The sequence below is a fragment of the Podarcis tiliguerta genome, assembly GCF_965153285.1.
Source record: "Podarcis tiliguerta genome assembly, chromosome: 10".
Classification (NCBI taxonomy): domain Eukaryota; kingdom Metazoa; phylum Chordata; class Lepidosauria; order Squamata; family Lacertidae; genus Podarcis; species Podarcis tiliguerta.
Window position 1 is genome coordinate 25,268,571 of NC_139543.1, and position 22,033 is coordinate 25,290,603.

General features: G+C 42.3%; 1 protein-coding gene and 1 long non-coding RNA gene across 3 annotated transcripts in view; one reads left to right on the forward strand and one right to left on the reverse strand.

Moving 5' to 3' along the window:
* Nucleotides 1-18,900, forward strand: part of PDZRN4 (PDZ domain containing ring finger 4) — a 216,035-nt gene extending 197,135 nt beyond the window's left edge. For both annotated transcript variants that reach the window (XM_083399508.1, XM_083399509.1), the window contains 3 exons: nt 5,848-5,949; nt 9,713-9,829; nt 16,713-18,900. In XM_083399508.1, coding sequence (XP_083255634.1) covers nt 5,848-5,949; nt 9,713-9,829; nt 16,713-18,239 — 1,746 coding nt within the window. In that variant the 3' untranslated portion in view covers nt 18,240-18,900. The remainder of the gene's footprint in view (nt 1-5,847; nt 5,950-9,712; nt 9,830-16,712) is intronic.
* Nucleotides 9,869-22,033, reverse strand: part of LOC310658287 — a 116,300-nt gene continuing 104,135 nt past the window's right edge. Inside the window, exon 5 of the long non-coding RNA XR_014502184.1 lies at nt 9,869-10,436. This is a non-coding gene — a long non-coding RNA (uncharacterized lncRNA). The remainder of the gene's footprint in view (nt 10,437-22,033) is intronic.

The following is a 22,033-nucleotide window of genomic DNA, read 5'->3' on the forward strand; positions in this document are numbered from 1 at the left end:
TGCCCCTCTCGTCAGTCCGTCATGGCTCCGGGTCTTGTGGTACAGTCTCCTCCTCCAATATGGTTCTGACCTCCAGTCCCCACATGGAGTTATGGCTTGCCCAGGAGCTCCTAGAGGACTAGACTTTGCCCTGGTCCTTCTTCCCAGCACACCTCTCACCAAAAATCCAGGCCTACTGTAAAATGACACTTTCCCCTGTCACCTCACACCCCTCCATGTCACCTTGGCAACCCCTGTTTTTCACAGACCTGAGACCCTTCCTATGATGTGATAATGACCAGCAATCAGCACCTTTGTCTCTTAATGGCTTTGCTCTTAACTACCCTGGTCAGACATGTTTGCAGAAGCCAGCCCAGGGATTCCTTCGCTGGCTGGTGCACTTCTGCAACTTGTATTTTCCATTCATATCCCTAATATTAGCTAGATTCTGGCATTCATTAATTTATTGAGTTTAGGGGGGGTTTCTTCCCCCCCCTAAAAAAAGTATAACAATATAAATAGAATGGCAGTGGAAGCCATTCTATTCATTTTTAGCTGCCATCCCCTGGAGGTAACATCATCAGCACATGATGGCTGACTGAGGAAGCCACAGCACTGGGTCTGGGGCTAATGGATGCTCAGAGAAGGGAGCATACAATGGAGAGAAGTGCTTCAGAGGAGGGAGGAGAAGGAAGGAAGAGTCAGGCATGGTGGACTCATATTGCCAGGGCTTTCTGAGTAAAAAATACGTTTTTAATAGAAACTATGGAGGCCCAGGAAAAGCCTGGAAGAGCTCCTACCATACTCCACAGAACAGAAACTTAAGACCACATTTCTTCCCAGCGAGCCTTTTTCAAGTCCAGTGGAAATTCTGAAGAAAATGCCCAGCATGGCATTGCTGTGTTCAGCCAATGCATAACAACATTAGAAGATGGCAAGTAGATAGGGGTGGGACCTATAATGCATGTTAGTGGCAGCATCTGTTGTCAAAAAAATATGAAACCAAGCATCCCTTCCCTAGTAACCTAAGACTTTCCATTCCTGTCCATGGCCGCTGCTTCCCCAGCCCGGGGACTGAAGCAAGCTCACACGTGCACGAACCAATTATCCCTTTTATGCAATTTGTGCAGTTTTCCTTTTGTTGTCCGGTGATACTTGTTGATAGTAGCAAGTTGCTTCTGTACAAACAACCCTGCAACTGCTAGGCATTAATTCAGCCTTCCTGAGAGCCTGCTGGATGTTACAAGATCAATCTGATTCTATCCCACCAGGTCTTTCATTTCCTCAGGAAACATCTTTGCTGGGAAACATAGCTTTATTTCTTACTCTGCTATCAGTTCTGAGAATCAAACAAATCTCTGGAACACAATAGGATCTACAAGCTGCCTGGCTAAAACGGTCCTTGCTTTTGCAGGCATATAATAAGTCGTGTTTCAGTGTGAGGGCTTCTGCGAGGATATATTATTTTATTTCTTTGTATATTGGGGGATATGATTTTTTTATTTTCTTTTTCTTTTTTGCAGTGCACACATCATATGATGGGGGGAAGGGAGGGAATTCTCATATTGCATTACCATACTTTGACTAGATGTTGGACTGATATGAATTTGCAGAGAGGGACTAAAAAGTAATGGGCCATGTAACAGATCTGAACACTGAACCGTTTTTTGAAAATGATAAAAAAAGAACAAAATTTGATGTTATGGGCATTTTTAGTTCTGTGTACACTGTGATAAAAGCAAAAAAACCTGATGCTTAGGTAGCCCATTTCTGCTCCAGTCAAAGGCAGGTTGTTCTGGTTCAAGAAAATATTACTTATTTATATTTTAAACCGTTTCTGAACTGCTTAATATTTGAAAAACTTGCTAAGTGGTATACAAAAATATGTGCAAATTTAAATCATAGCAGACCCTACTTAGCTTTGCCAATATGCTAGCAGTTCTAAGAATTCTCCACAGCGCCCCATGAGAAGCTGATAGACAGAAGCCATGTTCAATAGATTGCATATACTCAATAAAATTGGGCCATGTCATATAAAACATCATTTCTTATTTCGGTTCAGTGTTCTCTTTGCAATGTTGCTAACTAATCCATAAGAATTATGTCCAATATTTGTGATACCCATGATATAAAATTGCAGATGACACCAGACTAGGAGGGATAGCTAATGCTGCAGAAGATAGAATTGGGATTTAAGATAGCATAGTGTCCCAATCAAGGGAAGTAACAGTACCACTCTATTCTGCCTTGGTCAGACCACAGCTAGAGTACTACAATTTAAGGATGATACTGACAGGCTGGAACATGTGCAGAGGAAGGCAACCATGATGATAAAGGGTCTGGAAAGCAAGCCTTATGAGGAACGGTTGAGAGAACTGGCCATGTTTAGCCTGGAAAAGAGGAGAATGAGAGGAGATATGACAGTCATCTTCAAATATCTAAAGGGCTTTCACATGGAAGATGGAACAAGCTTGTTTTCTTCTCTGGAGAGTAGGACCTGAACCAATGGGTTCAAGTTGCAGGAAATGATATTCTGACTAAACATGTTTAATAGGTTATTGAATTTTAGTGTTTTGTTGGAAGCCGCCCAGAGTGACTGGGGAAACCCAGCCAGATGGGCGGGGTATAAATAAATTATTATTATTATTATTATTATTATTATTATTATTATTATGAACTTTCTGACGGTAAGGGTTGTTTGACAGTGGAACAGATTCCCTGGGAAGGTAGTGGATTCTCCTTCCTTGGAGGTTTTTAAGCAGAGGTTGGATGACAATCTGTCACGGATGCTTTAGTTGAGATTCCTGCATTGCAGAGGGTGGACTAGATGACCCTTGGGGAGCTCTTCCAACTCTACTGTTCTCTGGTTCTATGCTTCTATGTGTGTGGCAATGTGATATATGAGTTGGAATCTGATCATTAAGTTTAACAGAAAATGAGTTGTGGTTAGGATTCTCCTTTCATATTGGACAATGTGCTGGCTCAGTACCCATTCTTATGGATGAGATAACTCAGAGCAAGGGAATCTGACAATTTTATTATACAAGGTTTATGTGAAAAGAACTATTTTAAAAGGCAGCATTCTGCAGGCCAAATTCTCAGGATGCTGAACTGCTTCCTTGTGTTTGTCTAATTTTCCAAATACAGCGGTACCTCGGGTTAAATACTTAATTCGTTAAATACTTAATCTGCTCTGATTCAGGGCACCCCTTGCGCCGGGTGGCAGGCTGCTATCTGCAGCATGGGGAGCCCTGCGGGGAACTCCTGCAGGGCTCCCCACGCTGCGGATGTCTGCCCGGCTCGAGGGACGCTCTGCTTCAGGGCGCCCCTCGCGCCGGGAAGCAGGCTGCTATCCGCAGCCTAGACAGCCCTGCGGGAACTCCCGCAGGGTTGCCTAGGCTGCGGATGTGTTCCCGAAGTGCCGGGCGCTGTGCTTTCAGCGCACCCGGCGCTCCGGGAAGCAGGCTGCTATCCACAGCCTAGACAGCCCTGCGGGAACTCCCGCAGGGCTGCCTAGGCAGCGGATGTCTTCCTGAAGCCTGGAGAGCGAGAGGGGTCGGTGCGCACTGACCCCTCTTGCTCTCCAAGCTTCAGCGAAAGCCTGCAGTCTCCCTATAGGACGCACCCAGATTTCCCCTTCATTTTTGGAGGGGAAAAAGTGCGTCCTATAGGGCAAAAAATACGGTAACTGAAAGCTGCAGCAAGCATCACATTTTATTTTAAACATCACAAATTATTTTAAACATTTTCATGATTATACTGGAATTCAGGAAGTATGGCAGGCAAGTCATAGCTAATCCGTAGGAGAGAAAAAATGAAAGCATAAAAGAGCCCCTCTCCTCCATAGCTAGTCAGCAGGTGGGGGGAAAGATCCCTGTTTATTTATTAATTCACTCGCTCATTTATGCATTCCGTTTATTAATCACTTTATTAAAATATCCCCTAGCCAATATGCAATAGATATAAAACAAAATTTAAAACTGTTTCTAAAACATTTTTCATAGATTTTGGTTGCAACCATAAAGTGAAAATGTTGAGGTCCCTTTCGAGATACTTTAACTTCTTTGAATCCATACACAATTAAGGAAGTTGCAGTAAATATATTTTCCGTATTTTTCCATGCATAAGACTATGGTTTTTTTTCCAAAAAATAGGTTTAAAATTGGGGCTCGTCTTATATACGGGTAGCGCTGAGGGGTGTTTTCTTAATGTTGAGTCCCCCAAAATAGGGGGCGTCTTATACATGGGGGCATCTTATACATGGAAAAATACGATATATTTTAAAGCATTCATACAATAAATTTATGAGTTATTAAAAGGCAATTAGCTTCTTAATTTCATACGCTGCTGATTTGTTCTTCAGTTTCTCTGAACTGAACAGAAGATTGTAATGCTGACTTGAGAGTTCATGTACACAGGTGACTTCATATACAAACACCTGGAGGTTTGAGATGAGATATATATTTTGGCCAAAATTATTCTTACAACCAGCCACTTTATGTTTGATGCGTTAATGCAGGTCAGGGGTAGTTGGCATGTTGCCTTCCATATGTTGTTGGATTCCAACTTCTGTCAGCCCCAGTCAGTTTGTCCAGTGGTCAGGGAAGATGGGGGTTGCAGCCCAAGAACAACTGGAGAGCCCTACATTGGCACCTCCCAATTAATCCAAAATTAAATTTGCAAATTTCAGTTTCAGATGTCCTAAATGTTTCATGATTTTTTTCTTTTTCTCCCCGCCATGACTGTAACTCTGTTCAGGCATTCTTTCCCCCTCCACAATCACCACTGCACATCTGCAAGCAAAGTGGCATGTTCCCTAGCTCTACTCTTTTAAGTGTGTGTCACTGTTGCCTCTGCGCATTGGATAACTGTGGGAACAGCAGTAGTGGTGCAGTGGAGGGGGACTATACCCACCCGCCCCTATCACATGATCATGTGAGGGAATACACCTTGAAAAAGGCTCATGAAAAAAGCAAATGGAAAGATAAGATATGGGGAAAAGTTGGCTGCGCTGCATAAAGATACTGCAATTTTCTCTGCTAATGCTCACATAAGAAGAATGGTTTGAATTTCAAAGATGAGCAATTTTGTATGTTGTTCATCTGGTCCCTGGATTTGCTGCCAAACCCATTAAGAAATAGTTAACACAGACTACTGTTTGGCATTATCGCAAAGTTGTGCTTGGAAAGTTAAAAAGCAACAACTGAAGATTCACTTTTAAGTGTGCACAGCATACATGATTGCTCAGAAGTCCCAATGTGTTCAACAGGGTTTTCTCCTGAGTAAGGGTGTATGGGATTTGCAGCCTCTAGTATGAATTTTGGCACCCAGTGTGTGTGTGTCTGTCCATGTGTGTTCGGGCGCACGCACAAATATCAAATGATTAAATGAAACAGCAATCAGCAGTGGCCTGTAAGTATTGCCTGGTGAGAGATAATGCTGTAGACCTCTAATTGGCTCTCTCTAAGCTTCCAGTATGACTGATTTCAGCTGTAGTATTACCAGTCTTGCTTCCACCAGCACTATTATCTCAGACTGACACTTCCATTACTCTGAACAGAGAAAGATGAACGTCACCTGTCAAGGGCTGGTTAATTGTGTTGCTAGATGTATGTTGCCAGGGCGCAGGTTGGACATTTATGAACATAACTGCTTCCTCTGATGTCCGCCATCCTTCAACGATCGATATGGCTCTTACAGTAAGCGCATAATTGAGTGAAGGCACTTACCACTGAGGGGGCTGAAGATGAGCCCATTGTGTGAGCTTCATTGTCCATACATTTGCCACAAATGAGCTGATATTTGCTCTATATTGTGTGTTGCGCTGTGGAAATGGAAACTAATGTGCCACTTTCATTTGTTTTATAGATAAATGGCCAAGATGTCCAGAACCGGGAGGAGGCAGTGGCATTGCTCTCCAGCGACGAATGCAAGAAAATTGTGCTGCTGGTAGCAAGACCAGAGATGCAGGTTAGAGTAAATAGATGCATTGAGAATGAGGGTGGTTCGCAGGGCACATACATTCACTGCCATCCGCAGATAATGAACAGCTGGCGGGGAAATGACAACGCAGAAGTTCCTGTCAGAATGGAGAAAATGAGAATAGATGGTCTTTACTGTTTTGTAGTTGCAGATGCAAAGTTAAAGGGAGCTTGAATACCACTGTACTAGCTGAATGAGTCTTTAAAATCATACGTACCTATAAGAATGCAGCTGATTGTCTAGTAGACTACACAAGCAAACACAAAGAAATATTGAAATTGCCCATATGTAGCAGAAAATGCATGTTGATTTCTCATATGATGTAAGTTGGTCTGAAATTCCAATATGGGCTGCTTTTCTGATTTCCAGAATATTTATAAGTACAAGGAAGTTTCACCACACCGCAAACCAAGTATTAAACTGTACACGGAATTACAATATCATGTTCATACACAGTTTAGAACGAATCGTATTTTTGAAGGTCTGTAGCAAATATGAATAACCATCATTCATTGACGGAAAACGGTTCTTCTGCTTTGTGAAAATGTTTCCATATTTTGGAAGGCAGAGTTAGTATGCAGATTCCTATAAGGAGGAGGGAGAATAGTGGAAGAAAAACACCTAGTTGTACTTCCTTTTATATCCTGCTACAAAGCAAAAAGGATGTTCTGTTGCCCCTATTGTATCCATCTGTCTTTGGTTCAGGCAAAGTTGGTTATATTGCCACTTGTTTCTTGTGTTATTGATCTGATATTTTTCAGCACTGGTAACTGCACAATCTCTATAAATTACATTGAATAAACGTAATTCAGTGTCACCTGAAAGCCTTCCTTTGACTAGTGTAGTTATAGAGGATCACAGTTCGAAGCATATATTTCCTTTATAGTCTTATACATTCTAAATGGTGCTGATAAAAGCAGCTGTATAGTATGGCAGAGGAAAGCAATTCACCTCAGGTTTATGTAGCTTGGCTGTGGCTCTTGTAGGCTTAGATAACTTTCTGAAACTATAAATGGCTTGCTGAAACATTCTGCTTATAGGCTCTTAAGGGGTTTTATATCAGTGATGCATCTGTCTTTCGGGATTCAGTTGTACAACAAACAATGACTACCTGGGGCCTAGCATTAGTCTCTTCTTGCCTCTCTTGTGTGGATAAAACGGTCAAGGGAAAAGAAAAGATGTTATCCTAATTTGCAAAGCATATCTGGAAGGCATTGGTTTCCAAGCTTCTTGGTTAGGCACAGAAATTATCAAGGCACAGAAGTGACCGAGAAAGTACAGCAATGACACATCCAGGCATAGTGTTTTATGGATATACAATTTACAGTCATGTACAAATCACCCATTTCAGCCCTTGCTTATTGCTAGCAAAATTTGCATGGCCATCGTGGTTGTGGTTGATACAAAATAACAAAAGTAGCTCTAAATTCCCGCAATGGGACTGCACATCCTGTTACAGTTTCTGTTTCAACCATGCTAATTCTGCCAGGAGTGGGATCTAGAAGCACTTTTGATGTGGTGTAATGGTTAGAGTATTGGACTAGGTCTGGGGAGACCCATGTTTAAATCCCAATTCAGCCATGAAGTTCTCTGGGTGGTCTTAAGTGTGTATAGAACTGCACCCTAAATTAAGCTAAGTACTTGCATTGTACTTGCATTGTCTGAAGTCAAACACTGACTTAGGCTGCAATCCTATGCACACATACCTGGGAGTAAGTCCCACAAAACTCGGTGGAGCTTACATTTGAGTAGACATTCATAGGATAGTGCTGTTAAAAAGCTAACCTCAGAATATAAGCACTGTAAATATATACATGTATATAATCCTTATAAAATATTGCTGTTTTGAATTTCTGTATTTGCCTGTGAGCTCAGATTTGTAGGTAATTAGTAATTACAATCTTTGACATAGAAATGATGTTCTAGATCAATGTTTTGAAGGAGGGCCATCATTGAGAGTATCCTTTTTTTTGCAGTATTGTAAATTTTCATTTTCTCATACATGTATTTTAGCAAAGAAAAAACCCCACCAATCTTTATATAATAATCATTAAGATATTCTTGCCTAATCTAAGACAAGAGTATTATGAGTAAGTCAGCTACATATTTTCCTATTATTCTTCCCAAGCTATCATTCACCATTCAGTGACAATACAATGAAAGTTATGGGTATAGAGGGTTAGACGTAGAGATTGGAAATTGCCCTATTCTGATTATGTTCATCTGAACTAACGATTAAAAAAACAGGAAATGTGTTCCATGTCTCTACATGCTTTAGGTTTTCTTTCAGTAAAATAAAAAAGCAAGTTAAGGCACATTAAGGATCTAGTAGAATAAAACCGTTGTTAACAAAGTAGTTCCTGACAAATAGGAAGCAACCAGTAGCAAATATGATTAATCTGATATCCATTACAATTCTTGTCTAATATCCCTGCCCTGGAGGGACGTGGGTGGCGCTGTGGGTTAAACCACAGAGCCTAGGACTTGCCGATCAGAAGGTCGGCGGTTCAAATCCCTGCGACGGGGTGAGCTCCTGTTGTTCAGTCCCTGCTCCTGCCAGCCTAGCAGTTCGAAAGCACATCAAAGTGCAAGTAGATAAATAGGTACCACTCCGGTGGGAAGGTAAACAGCATTTCCGTGCGCTGCTCTGATTCGCCAGAAGCGGCTTAGTCATGCTGGCCACATGACCCGGAAGCTGTACACCGGCTCCCTCGGCCAGTAAAGCGATATGAGCGCCACAACCCCAGAGTTGGTCACGACTGGACCTAATGGTCAGGGGTCCTTTTGCCTTTATCTTATATCCATGCCCTGAACTTGAAACAGGGACAATCTAACTCCTGAGTGCCTACTTCTGAATCCAGCAAGGATGGCTGGATTTATTTACCAAAAACTCTTTCAACTTATCCAATTGATATGAAGAATATTGACACTAGTATTCCTCTTTCCTATTATATGTATCCCCCCCCCCCCCCCCAGCTTTCTATACAGAAAAGTTTACGCAGATGCACACAGAAAATGCTCTGGGTTAAATTGCCCAGAATTGGCTTCATTCTGTTTCAGGCAAGTTAGTTCACCAACATATTTTAAAGTAGTACTTCCTGATTTATTTATTTATTTATTTATTTATTAAAAAAGCATCCCTAAGGAACAGCTGGAAAACAAAACATGCCTTAAAGGCACATTGTCAATCAATTACTCTTTTGTTGTTGTAGTTGTTGTGGTTGTAGCTGCTGCTGCTGCTGCTACTGGAAGTTTACCTGAGAAATCAATAAGACAAATGTGATTGAAATACACAATGAGGATGTTGTTGAGGTTCAGGCGGTGAGGCATAACACTGGGGTGGAGGTTGTTAGGGAGAAAGAAGCCAATTGTCTCATGGCCGTATATTAGTATCTCTGGATTCTTTTAAGCTGGTAGCCTTAGAAGTAAAGAACATGACAGCTTCGGTATTATGCAGTATGCCTTCTGCACATTTTGAAAGGAAATGATGTTCTGTGCATGCAAGCCTCCTCATTATGAGAGAAAATCGGTGATATGTTTCAAAAAGGGATAAAAGGCCTAAGAGTCCAATTTTTTTAATGATCATTCCCCCCCCCCCGCCTTTTTGAGAGATGAGCTCCAAGACCACAGTATTCCAAAGAGAGTCATTATGTTAAAAAAAGAAGTAGTCAGGCATTGCCATTTGGGTTTACCTTATTTTAGCATGCATTGCCCACTAACCGAAAGTAATGTACTAATATATTCTTTACAGCTGGAAGAAGGATGGCTGGATGATGAAAGGAACGAATTCATAGAGGAGTTAAACTTGGAAATGTTGGAAGAACCGCATAATGAAGCAGTGCAATACGCAGGCAATGAAGTGGAGCAGGTAGGCTTGACACAGAACGCAGAGTCTGAAATGTTTACTAGGTTCACGTTTTTAATAAAAAAGGAATCAAAATTATAAATTTAGAAATTTTATTCCTAGGCTTCGGTAGAGCATTGCCATTAACATTCCACAAATAGTGACAAATGAGGGGGGTCTATCTGCAGTATAAGACGAAATGTGAGGAGGAGGAAGGTTAGGATTTTAATACATTTTTGCATTCCTATTATTTTACTTTCCCACCAGATTAATTTGGTTTGCCCACTCCCCTCCTTCCTAAGCAATGCCCTGCCAAGTCACAAACATTTTTCTTCTCTTTGTTTTACTCAGCATTTGCGCATTCCATCTCTCCAGCCACTAAGCACATATCTCCCCTGATATATTCCACCACCTCACACACACAAAAAAGCTCAGAACCAAAACTGATTTCCACACACACAGGACTGGATATCATGGGGGTGAGCAAGTTTCAGTTGTTTGGTCCTATTCCTTTGCCTCAGAAGTCTTCAGTGACAGCTGGTGCCAGTATGGGAAGACTTGCCGAGTGAGGTTTGGTTTGGTTTCCTGTCCCCATCCCTTCACCTCTGGTGTCTTCAATGAGAGCTCTTGCCTAGTAGAGAAATAATAATAATAATAAATAATAATAATAATAATAATATACCGTATTTTTCGCACCATAGGACGCAGTTTTTCCGTCTTAAAAACTAAGGGGGAAAGTCTGTGCGTCCTATGGAGCGAATGCAGGGGGGGAGGCAGGCAGGAAAAGCCCCCAAGAGCCACACACATGCTTTGTGCGGCTCTTGCCGGCTTTTCCCCAGGAGGGAGAAGGGACTGACACGGTCAGTCAGTCCCTTCTCCCTCCTCTAGAAAAGCCTTGCACAATCTCTCCAGCCGCGGGGAGGCTGCGCAAGGCTAAAGAGGAAGCCCAGGCAGCGAGCGCGATCCATCCCGCTCGCTGCCCGGGCTTCCTCTTTAGCCTTGCGCACCTCTCCAGCCACGGGAGGCTGAGCAGGGCTAAAGAGGAAGCCAGGGCAGTGAGCGTGATCCATCCCGCTCGCTGCCCTGGCTTCCTCTTTAGCCTTGCGTGCCTCTCCAGCCACGGGAGGCTGCGCAAGGCTAAAGAAGCCAACTTTTAAAAAATCTCTCAATCTCTACCTCTTTTTCTTTTTTCGTCCTTTCTCCACCCCCTTCTTTTCCCCAGGATCAGTGTTTTTATCTAGATTAACGTTTTAGTTTGGAGGGGGGATATTATAAAAAAGGAAACTTTGCAGCTTTTATTTTAGTATACAATAAAAACAGATTAAACAACACACAAAAGAAGGAAATAGCACAGAAGAAGAAGAGAAAAGGGAAAGCCATTTACCAGAGGTAGATCTTAACCCTTGCCTCACCCGGGAGCTTCTCTGGGCAGGAATTCCCTCGGCTTAAGTGGGGTGGGGGGAGAGTGGCAGGTAGGGGGGTACCTATCTAGACATTGAAGCCACATGTCTCTCCAATGAAAATTGGGAGTGGGCATTGTGTGAAGTGGCTGTGGATCTCCTGCCGCAGACATGTAGGACTGTATGGAGTTGGGAGGGCCACCCGAGGGTCATCTAGCCCAGGCCCCTTACAATGTAGGAATTACAGCTAAAGAACGCCAGGCAGATGGTCCCCCAAGTGCTGCTTAAAAGCCTCCAGTGGTGGAGACCCCCAACACCTTCCAAGGTCATAGAATTGCAGGGTTGGAAGGGAACCCCAGGAGTCATCTAGTCCAGCCCCGGTGGACAGCGGGCACGATCCACCCCGTTGCACAAGGCTAAAGATGCTGCTCAAGGCTAAAGAGGAAGCCAAGGCAGTGAGCGGGATGGATCGCACTCGCTGCCTTGTCTTCTTCTTTAGCTGCGCTGGAGAGGTTGCGCGGCTATGGATCCCACTTGCTGTCTTGGCTTCTTTGCTCTTTAGGGCTGGGGGGGGGGCAGGCTTCCCCCGCAGCCCTGAGAAGCTCTGGGAGAAGCGGACAGGCTGCATGCAGCCTGTCCCTTGCTCTTTAGGGCTGGGGGGGGAGGAATAATATTTTTCCCCTTGATTTCCCCCTCTAAAAACTAGGTGCGTCCTGTGGTCCGGTGCGTCCAACAGAGCGAAAAATACGGTAATAAAAAGTATTTATACCCCACCCTCCCTAGCCAAGACCGGGCTCAGGGCGGCTAACAACCAATAATAAAAACAAATTGATTGAAATACAACTTAAAAAACAAGATTAAAATACAACATTAAAACATTAAAATGCAGCCTCATCACAGGAGGAGAAAGGAAAAAAGAAAGAGGGGGAGGGAATCAAATTGATTCTGAGCCAAAGACCAGGCAGAACAACTCTGTCTTACAGGCCCTGCAGAAAGAAATCAAATCCCGCAGGGCCCTGGTCTCATGAGACAGAGCATTCCACCAAGCCGAAGCCAGTGTTGAGAAGGCCCTGGTTCTGGTTGAGGCTAATCTAAATTCCTTAGGGCCTGGGACCTCTAGGGTGTTGCTATTTATGGACCTTAAGGTCCTCCGTGGGGCATACCAGGAGAGGCGGTCCCATAGGTACGAGGGTCCTAAGACAAGGAAAGACCAAGGGTGAGGGCAGAAGAAGAAAAAAATAAACGTGGCTCCATATAAGCACAGTGTTGCTGTTGTTCCCAATACTGGACTTGAATTAGATTTTATTGTGAGAATATTTTGCAAGCCATTTTAGAGCTTCTTGAGGCTATAGAACAGGGTAAATAAGATAAATAAAATGATGCTGAAGATTGGCTAGTGACCGTGTAGTGCTTTTAATCTTCTTGAAAGATCCTGCATAGAGATTAATAAAGGCAGTGGTGGGACTAGCTCATGTCTTCTCTGTGGTAATAAATACTGCTGAATTAGAGTCAGTTCACCCAAATCCTATTAGCTTAATCAAAGGCACTTTTTCTCTTTCAGTTCTGCATTCTTCCACAAACCTTCATAATGTGGGTTAATTAGTGACATGAAGCATTGAGATTTGCACCCATAAAGAACAATTAATACGACATGTTCTGTGCTGAAATTGTTCATTTTGAACAAAGAAAGGAATCAACCGGTTACATTGTAAGACATAGCTCTTGTTATTCAATCTTACTGCGTCACATTCACACCAATGCTTGCCAGATAAGAGGCGGACCTTAACTCTGGAATGCATATTTACCCTGTTGTTCTTTTTACACCCCTTGGCAACAGGGTTGTTGTTTTTTAAAATGTAGTTGAAGTTAACAATGCCTTTTTAAAAAGCAGCTTCCTCAAGTGCTCTCTAAGATTGGTCATAGCATGTTTGTGTGGAAATTCAGGAAAACTGTAGCTTGCCCAGCACGAGAAACAGAATCGGGGCTAGGATAACCCCTTTTTTTCCCTTTGAGGGCAGCATTCTCTCAGAGGTAATCTGTTGGGGACTGCATAGCAGTGATGGGCAGGGCAAAGCCAAACTGTGCAGGTCACTTTCCTTCATGCCCAGCAGCAATGAGCAATGTGGGTCAGTGCAACGTAGAACACTTGACAGGTATTTAACAAATTGCCTCTGATGTATCAAGTTCAAGCTGAGCAATGGTTGTGGTTGGGCTAGGATCTATACAGTAGATTTCATCTGGATCTTCTCGTTAATTGTTGACTTCAAAATGTAGTCACAGTATAGAATCAACAACTGTGAATTGAGACATCTGGAGGGAGAGAGTCTTATGTATGATAGACAACTGTGGGTCAGTGTGGGACAAGTCTCCAACAGGCTAATATCAAGGCTGAGCACTAGAACTTACAGATAGGGATATATATGAACCATTTATCATACACATAGTGTATTCCTCATAGTGGTAAACAGGCCAAAGGCCATGTCTTAAGGCAAACTTTAGATTCTACCATTCTCATTTTAGAAACTTTAACACTCTTGCTTGCTGAAAATTGGACAACATGGGAGAGAACATTAGAATTATAGCTCAGCTATAATATCAGCAAACACATGGGTATCTGTCAAGCACTCATTGAGAATCCTAATGACAGACACACTAAGGCATCAATGCAGTGGCTCAGAACTGGCCAGGTAGACCCTTCCGTCAACTTTTTGATTTCATGTTTAGTTTAGTTTACACTCCAACACACTTTAATTGCTTTTATTCTAACTGTTGTGACCTATTGGCATCAATTTATTCTAACAACTGTGCATAAAAGACTAGCTGGTAGGCTTGTGCTCTTGAAGGTAATAATGAGGCTTTATGTGTATGTCACTAATTCCCCTGCCTTGTCCATCATTGTCTGTCTAGGTAGAGGGAAAATAGCAATTACTAACAGTGTAGCCTCATAGAGTTTTGTTTCCTGTTATGCGTACCCTATATTTTCCCACATCGTGTTTTATTATTACTAGCCATTATGCTTAATTGTGTAATTACACCTCTTAAAGGAGAAAGCACATTTGCCTGGTGCTGTGTGCACTTAGATTTATTGTAAATAGACTATGCACACTTTGGATGAAAATTGTGTAAGGGAAATGGGACAAAATGACTTTACTGTTTAGTTGTGGTGGGCCGAGTGGGAGAAAACATGCCCCTCTTCACTGCTCTGACACATAATGCTGCTAGCATTAGAGGTGAAATAAATAGGTGCAGTTAATGGAGGGTGAGTTAAAAGGGATCCACAAAAATGTTTGACATAATGGCCAAAGAAGGCAGACCATTTTGTTTTAACTATATGGGAGACTAGAGTTTAACTCGATGTTTTCCAAGGGAAAATACAGTGACACATATAATCCCCTTACTGGTATATTCGAAATGGAGAACCTCTATCAGCAATTTTCTACAAAATCATTAGGAGTGCAGCAGATGAGAGCAAGAGATACCTCCCGTTGTTGTTGTTGTGGTGGTGGTGGTGTGTGTGTGTGTGTGTGTGTGTGTGTGTGTAAAAAACACATTATCTGGACTGGCAACCACCAATGACAAATACATCCTCTACAAATTTGGCAGACAAACTACCTTATTGGGCCCTTAGCCTATGACACCCGAGTCAGCTATACAAAATTACTGCCAACTGCATGCCACAATTATAGCTAGCATTTGAAATAGATGTGCTTCTTAGCAGAGCACATCATGGTGCCAGTTTCTACTGGTACAGAGCCAGTGTGAACAAAAATATCTGTTATAATAGCACCCAAGGTACAAATAGTATTCCCATCCCATATACTTATATTCCTAGTATAATTTGAAATTCATCAATAGGGATAAGGCAGTGGTAATCCACCAGGGTCAATTTCTGTTAAGGGTTGTTGTTGATGTTCTTTGGCTGGTACAGGTTATTTCAAACCTTTCTTGGCTTTTATTCTGCCAGTGCAATACAGACACACACATGTATGTATGTACAGTGGTACCTCGGGTTACAGACGCTTCAGGTTACAGACTCCGCTAACCCAGAAATAGTACCTCGGGTTAAGAACTTTGCTTCAGGATGAGATCGCATGGTGGCGGCATGGCAGCAGCGGGAGGCCCCATTAGCTAAAGTGGTACCTCAGGTTAAGAACAGTTTCAGGTTAATAACGGACCTCCAGAACGAATTAAGTTCTTAACTCGAGGTACCACTGTATATGTAAATGTATATATATTATTTGGCAGCTGGATATGCAGTCTTGCACAAGCTAAGTGGAGAGAGGAATATACAGAACATGAACATGCATTGAATGCACATCCAAGTTCAAATATCTGCTAGCACAGTTTTCTTCTCAGTGACATGTATGCCCTGTAGTTATTTATGTTCCCAGAGTGGTTGATAGAGTAGGAAAAAAATGTTTATATATGTTATTATAATAAAACACAGCAACCAGTGCTATTTTTCTAGAAAAAGAGGTACCGAAACTCACCATGAACACCTTCCTCTTTCTCTTAGAATGGCAATGGCACTCACCTGAGAGGTGCCGGAACTGAGTTCCAGTAAGTTCTGGTTGAAAAAAAAGCCCTGATAGTAACTAACACAGAAAATACTATCCACCTACAATATTCTATGCTGGGTTTTTTTCCCCATACCCCACTGGCCTTGTTAACTGTTATATTACTGTACAGCAGGCTTCTGAGATGTTTGGAACTTGCAGAAGAAGCTCTTCTGCAGATTGCAGATGCTAGGGTATATAAAGCAAAAGGTGGCCTGTTAAGTAACCTAATCCTGAGCTGTATAGGCCTTATTTGTTAGTACCAATACTTTGGACTAGGCCCTGTAGCAAGTTGGCAGCATTAAAGGAGGCCATGGAGCAGGGCTGGTGAGGGCTTTGGCCTGGGAAGAGGGAGTGTGGTTTTAGGAGTGGCTTGGAGAAGTGGTCTGAAGGGCTGCATTCAAGACATGTTGATGGAAATGTCCATGTCAATCAGTTGGGGGTTATTTTGGTCATCATAGCAACTCTTTAACTTAGATTGCTATTATTCACATGATATACAGAAAGAAGAACAAAGGCTAAGACAATGTGATTTGTCTGAGTAAATCCATAACTGAGCCAGGGTTTAAATGCAGTTGTTCCTGTTCCAAATTCAAAACTCTCTCTCTCCCTTTTGCACAGGAGCACGTTCATTCCCACAAGTATGCAGGTGCTGCTAGCAGTCCAATAAAATAATAATAATAATAAATTTATTCATTTGTACCCCACCCATCTGACTGGGTTGCCCCGGGCATTAGCATTTATAAAAACACAATAAAACATTTTTTAAAAAAATTCACTATACAGGGCTGCCTTCAGGTGTCTTCAGAAAGTTGTGTAGTTTACCTGTTTGACATCTGATGGGAGGGCGTTCCACAGGGTGGGCGTGACTACAGAGAAGAGAACTTGATTTAAGATATTTAATTTAATACCTGCGATAAAGATTAATTGTGGGCCGTTTTGATTTTATAGCCCAAAAAGCACGAAGAGGAAGACGGCACAACAGATACTGCTACCTCATCATCTAACAACAACGAGAAAGACAGTGGAGTGGGCCCCACCGACGAAAGCCAGCGCAACGACGAGAGCTCAGAGCAAGAAAACGCACCAGAAGAGCAGAACAAGCCGACCCCAGAGACCCAGCAGGAACCGAGACAGAGCCCGGACACTCTGGGAAGCCTCGAGCTCCAGTGCAACAAGAGCGTAGTGTCTGGGGAATACATTGAGTCTGATTTTGTTGGCAACCAGGAGGAGGACTGCGAAAGGTTTCGCCAGCTGCTGGAACTCAAGTGTAAGATCCGAAAGCACGGCGAGTATGACTTGTATTACTCAAGCAGTACCATAGAGTGCAACCGAAGGAAAAAGGACGGGGTGGAGCATGAGCTGCAGATGCTCAATGAGGAACTGAGGAACATTGAGCTTGAGTGTCAGAGCATCATGCAGGCTCACCGGCTTCAAAAAGTGAAAGACCAGTACGGAGACATTTGGGCACTGCAGGGTGGTACGTTTAGGAATTATAACACCAGTATAGACCTTCCAGGGGGGAAACTGGACGACATCATAGAGCACCCAGAGAAATCGGACAAAGACAGTTCCAGCGCTTACAACACAGCAGAGAGCTGCAGAAGCACTCCATTGAACGTGGAGCGATCCCCTGACAGTTCTCTCCAGCGGATGATTAGCATCACCAATAGGAAAAACCTCAGGAGTACCATTGTGGCTAACCAGTTGTCTTCGAGGCAGAGTGGCAGGGAGACAACGCCAAACAAAACCAAAGCTGCTGAACAAAACAGTTCTGTTGAGGAGAAGGAAACGGTTTCAGAAAGTAGCAAATCGACAGAGCAAGAAAGGCAGAGCCCCGAGCAGATTCCTTATTTGTCCCCATATCACGGCTCCTCATACAGGTATGGGAATATCCCTGCACACGCTAAGCATTATCAAAGCTATATGCAGCTGATACAGCAGAAATCTGCTGTGGAATATGCCCAGAGCCAGCTCAGCCTAGTGAACATGTGCAAAGATTCGCAGAAGTGTACGGAGCCCAAGATGGAGTGGAAAGTGAAAATAAGGAGCGACGGGACGAGGTATATCACCAAAAGACCTGTAAGAGACAGAATCCTGAAGGAACGTGCCTTAAAGATTAAAGAGGAGCGCAGCGGGATGACGACGGATGATGATACAATGAGCGAAATGAAGATGGGTCGTTACTGGAGCAAAGAGGAACGGAAGCAGCACCTGGTGCGAGCCAAGGAGCAGAGGCGGCGGCGGGAATACATGATGCGTAGCAGACTAGAGTGTCTTAAAGAGAGCCCTCAAAGCAGCAGTGAGGGCAAAAAGGAAATTAACATCATTGAACTCAGTCACAAAAAGATGATGAAAAAGAGGAACAAGAAGATCTTAGACAACTGGATGACTATCCAGGAACTTATGACACACGGTGCTAAATCTCCGGACGACACAAAAGTACACAATGCTTTTTTATCGGTTACTACAGTATGAATATGTCTATTCTGGAAGGGAAAAAAAGTCTACTACCAGTTTCGGTAGAGTACAATTGCCTCGTTCAAAGTGGCATTTTTTAATATATTTTGTGACTGTTTATAGTTTGATCTTTTTTGTAAGCAAATTACTTGGTAAATTTACATTTGGTTTTTCATACAATAGTATTTTCGTTAACTGGTAATTTTGCAGTCTTTCTTTACTCTGCAATATATTCATAATATTGATTTCTATTTTAAGGAAAAAGCAAAACTTAAAAAGGAGGAACTGATTACTTTCGTATCCAATTTTATGTACTGGAAGTTAAAAACCGAGTCTTTTCCTCTAGATTTCTTTTTTAATACTTTACTAAAACTACAATGCCAAAACAAAATCCTTTCTACCTTACTCTTGCTTTTTGGCAGTTTAAATTTTTTAACATTGTATGTTCTGTCTGTTTCTAAACCACATGCCACATCTCCTCATGAAGCTCAAGAACTGCATTTTATCCAACAGCACATTGTACAGTAATTTTTAAATTGCAATTGTCTTTGTCCAAGTAAAGTGTTGGTAAGAAACTCTTCAGTGATATGTTAATGGCACTGGTTGTGTAGCTAGGTGATATGTGGTATTTGTGAAGACTGAAGAGAAATAAATTATTTCTTATCTTTAAGAAAAATGATCAAGGGCTCCTTTGATTTTAATTTAAATTCCACTTGCATACGTGATATTTGAGAACTCTGCTTAAAATGTCAAATATGTGAACTAGTTTATGAGCATTCCTATGAATGCTTATTTACTCTCTTCTAGTTTTTCAGCAGATTTTCTATAATATTGCTGGGTTGGGCAGATTATTTTAAGGCAGGAGCCCAAGTAGTTAGTTTCGCATCAGAAAAAGGGTCAGTTGCTGCTTCTGGTGATTGTGGACTCGGTACTCAACCTACAGTTGTTGTGTAGTATATGAAACAGTGCATATAGTTTTTCTAGGCCTGAAAACCCTTAATTTATTAATGAAAAAAATGAGAAGTGAGGTAGGAGTGCTAAAGCATAATAAAATAATACAATTCTGCTATCATTATTGGCAGACTTAATATTCAGCCTGTACAAGTAATGAGCCCAAAGCAATCAGAAAATGAAGGAAATAACTGTAGCAAACTTTTATCACACCAGGCAAAACTTCATTCTGCAATGTTGGTGGATAATAAATAGTCATAAATATGTAATTGAGATATGTTTGGGGAAATAATGTGATATGCTTTCCAGTTGAATAACATTTTTTTTTTGCCCCTTCTATCCCTTCCTGGAAGAAAATTGGTTTTCGGTTGCAAAAAAGCACTTTTATTTTTCCCTGTGAGATCAATGGAAACATGAAATGTGTCATGTCTTTTTCTCTTTTAACAGGTTTTCATGCTAAAAATGCTGTGTTCAGCATTAAAAATTGACACCAGTTGCTTGGGAAAAGATTGCCTTGAAACAAACTGCACAAGACATGTCTACTGGGCTACTGTTAAAGAATTACTAATGTCTTAAGATCAAAACAAAACAAAGCAAAAAGCATATAAAATATTGAGGCAGCACTTCTTTTACTTCTAAGCCATCTTTCTGATTTCAAGAGTTTAACTCAAAGGCATCTAAGTCCATGCTTTTTTAAAAAAAAAAAAAGAAAATGAAAAATGCACATTGAACGTGCAGCTTACCTGCTTAGCCACCTGCCGCCATGTTAAACCACCTGCTAGACTTAGGATGCAACCCTACTAAGAAAGTAAGCCAAGCCTGCTGAATCAGGCCAATGGCCCATCTAGTATAGTATCATGTTCTCACAGTGACCAACCAGATGCAAGCACCTCAACCACACCTTGCCTACTTGCAACTCCCAACAACTGGCATTCAGAGGCTCTGTGAGTGGAAGTAGAACCTAGTCATTGTGCCTACTAGCCATTGATAGCCGTGTCCTCCATCAATTTGTCTAATCTTCTTTTAGAGCCATCCAAGTTGGTGGCCCTCACTGCCTCCTGTTGGAGCGAGTTCCATATTAAATATGTGTTGTGTGAATAAGTATGTCAGGGAACTGCCGTCGGAGCGGGAGGCGGAGAGGAGGCTCCCGGACGATGGTGGAGAGGGTCCTAGTAGAAGGAGGGATAGCCCATCCGCTGGGGAAGGTAATCAGCGTAACACCAGTGGGAAAGGGGAGGAGATTAAGGAATCGGAGAGGTGGCTCCAGGACTCTTCGCAGGAGACCAGCGGAGAGGGTACGAGTACTCCGTTGCCCACACCCACCTTGCGCAGAAAACTTTCGCGCAGGCAACGGGGGAGGAGACTGGGCGTCAAACAGCTTCTATGCTGGAAGCGGTTTAAGAAACGCCCACTGATGGATTCTGCCAGCGACTGAGGCAGCCACGGATCTTGAGGCTATCCTGACAGAAAGGGTTCAACCATGCAACCTAGCCAGGAGTAAAGGCAACTTACGCACGAGCAATCCCTAGAACCATTACAAAGTACTTTTTCATTTGTCCTGAATCTTCCAACATTCAGCTTCATTGGATCCACTTTCTACATGCCGTGCATAATCTTATAAACTTCTACCCTGTCACCTCTTCCTTGCCTTTTCTCTAAACCTGGGTTTCCCAAACTTGGGTCTCCAACTGTTGTTGGACTACAACTCCCATCATCCTTAGCTAGCAGGTCCAGTGGTCAGCGATGATGGGCGTTGTAGTCCAGAAACAGCTGGAGACCCCAAGTTTGGGAAACCCTGCTCTAAACTAAAAAGTCCCAAATGCTGTAAACTTTCCTCATTTACTCCATCCCCTTGATCATTTTGGTTGCGTTTTCAATATACTTTTTTAGGTGGTTCAATTAGAACTGCACACAGTATTTCAAGTATAGTTGCACCATAGTTTTGTGTAATGGCAATATGATAGGAGCAGTTTATTTTCACTTCCTGTCCTAGTGATCCCACACAGGAAAGTTGCCTTTTCCCACAGCTGCTGCTCTCCTATGTACATGGGAGTAAGCCCCATTCAGTGAGACTTAACGTATGCATAGACATGTATAGGATAGTACTGGAAAATTCACCAGAAACTTTTTTTCTACTAAGAACTAGCAATCTGAGATACTTTTACTGGTGTGTTTTTACTTGTCAACATTTACGTGGGGAAAACAACTGCCTTGCATAGACAAAAGGCATTTTTCATGCAGGAATCTTCATGCCAATATTTTTCTTACACTTTGTATTTTTGTTGGGGTTTTACCTTCCAGCTGGCTAATGAAGAACATACATATGTTAAGTAGTTCTCTGCCATGTAGGTTTTATTGGTCTGCTTCTAATTTATTTAATGTTGATTGTTGTTGTTTTTTATTTTAAAAAATGCAACATAAAATTTGGGCTATAGCAAAAGAAGGCAGTTGCTTTAAGCCCAACGTGTTGGGAAGGGGTCTCATTAATATCTCTTAGATGAAGACAATTGATTGCCAAGTTAAAAGCTCTTCATTTCGTGTAGTTAACAAAAAACAGATCTGAGGAATATTATATTTTCAGCAATTAAGGGGGTTGGGGGTTTTTTAGTAAAAAAATATATTAAAAATCCCTGTTCAGAGACCCCAAACTCTTGCCAAAGAGCAAAGAAACATGCAGACACAGCATGTTTCAGGCTCCATCTGGATGAAATGAAAGTACCTGATTAATAACTGTCTGAAGTTGCAGACTTAGGCCATGGAGGCCGCTTCTTGGTATTGCTCTCCGGTTTCTGTTTCTAAAGATGTAGGACTAGCTCTGTTGAGAGACCAGCTGCCTTTGGATCTCCCTCGACTGTCACCTA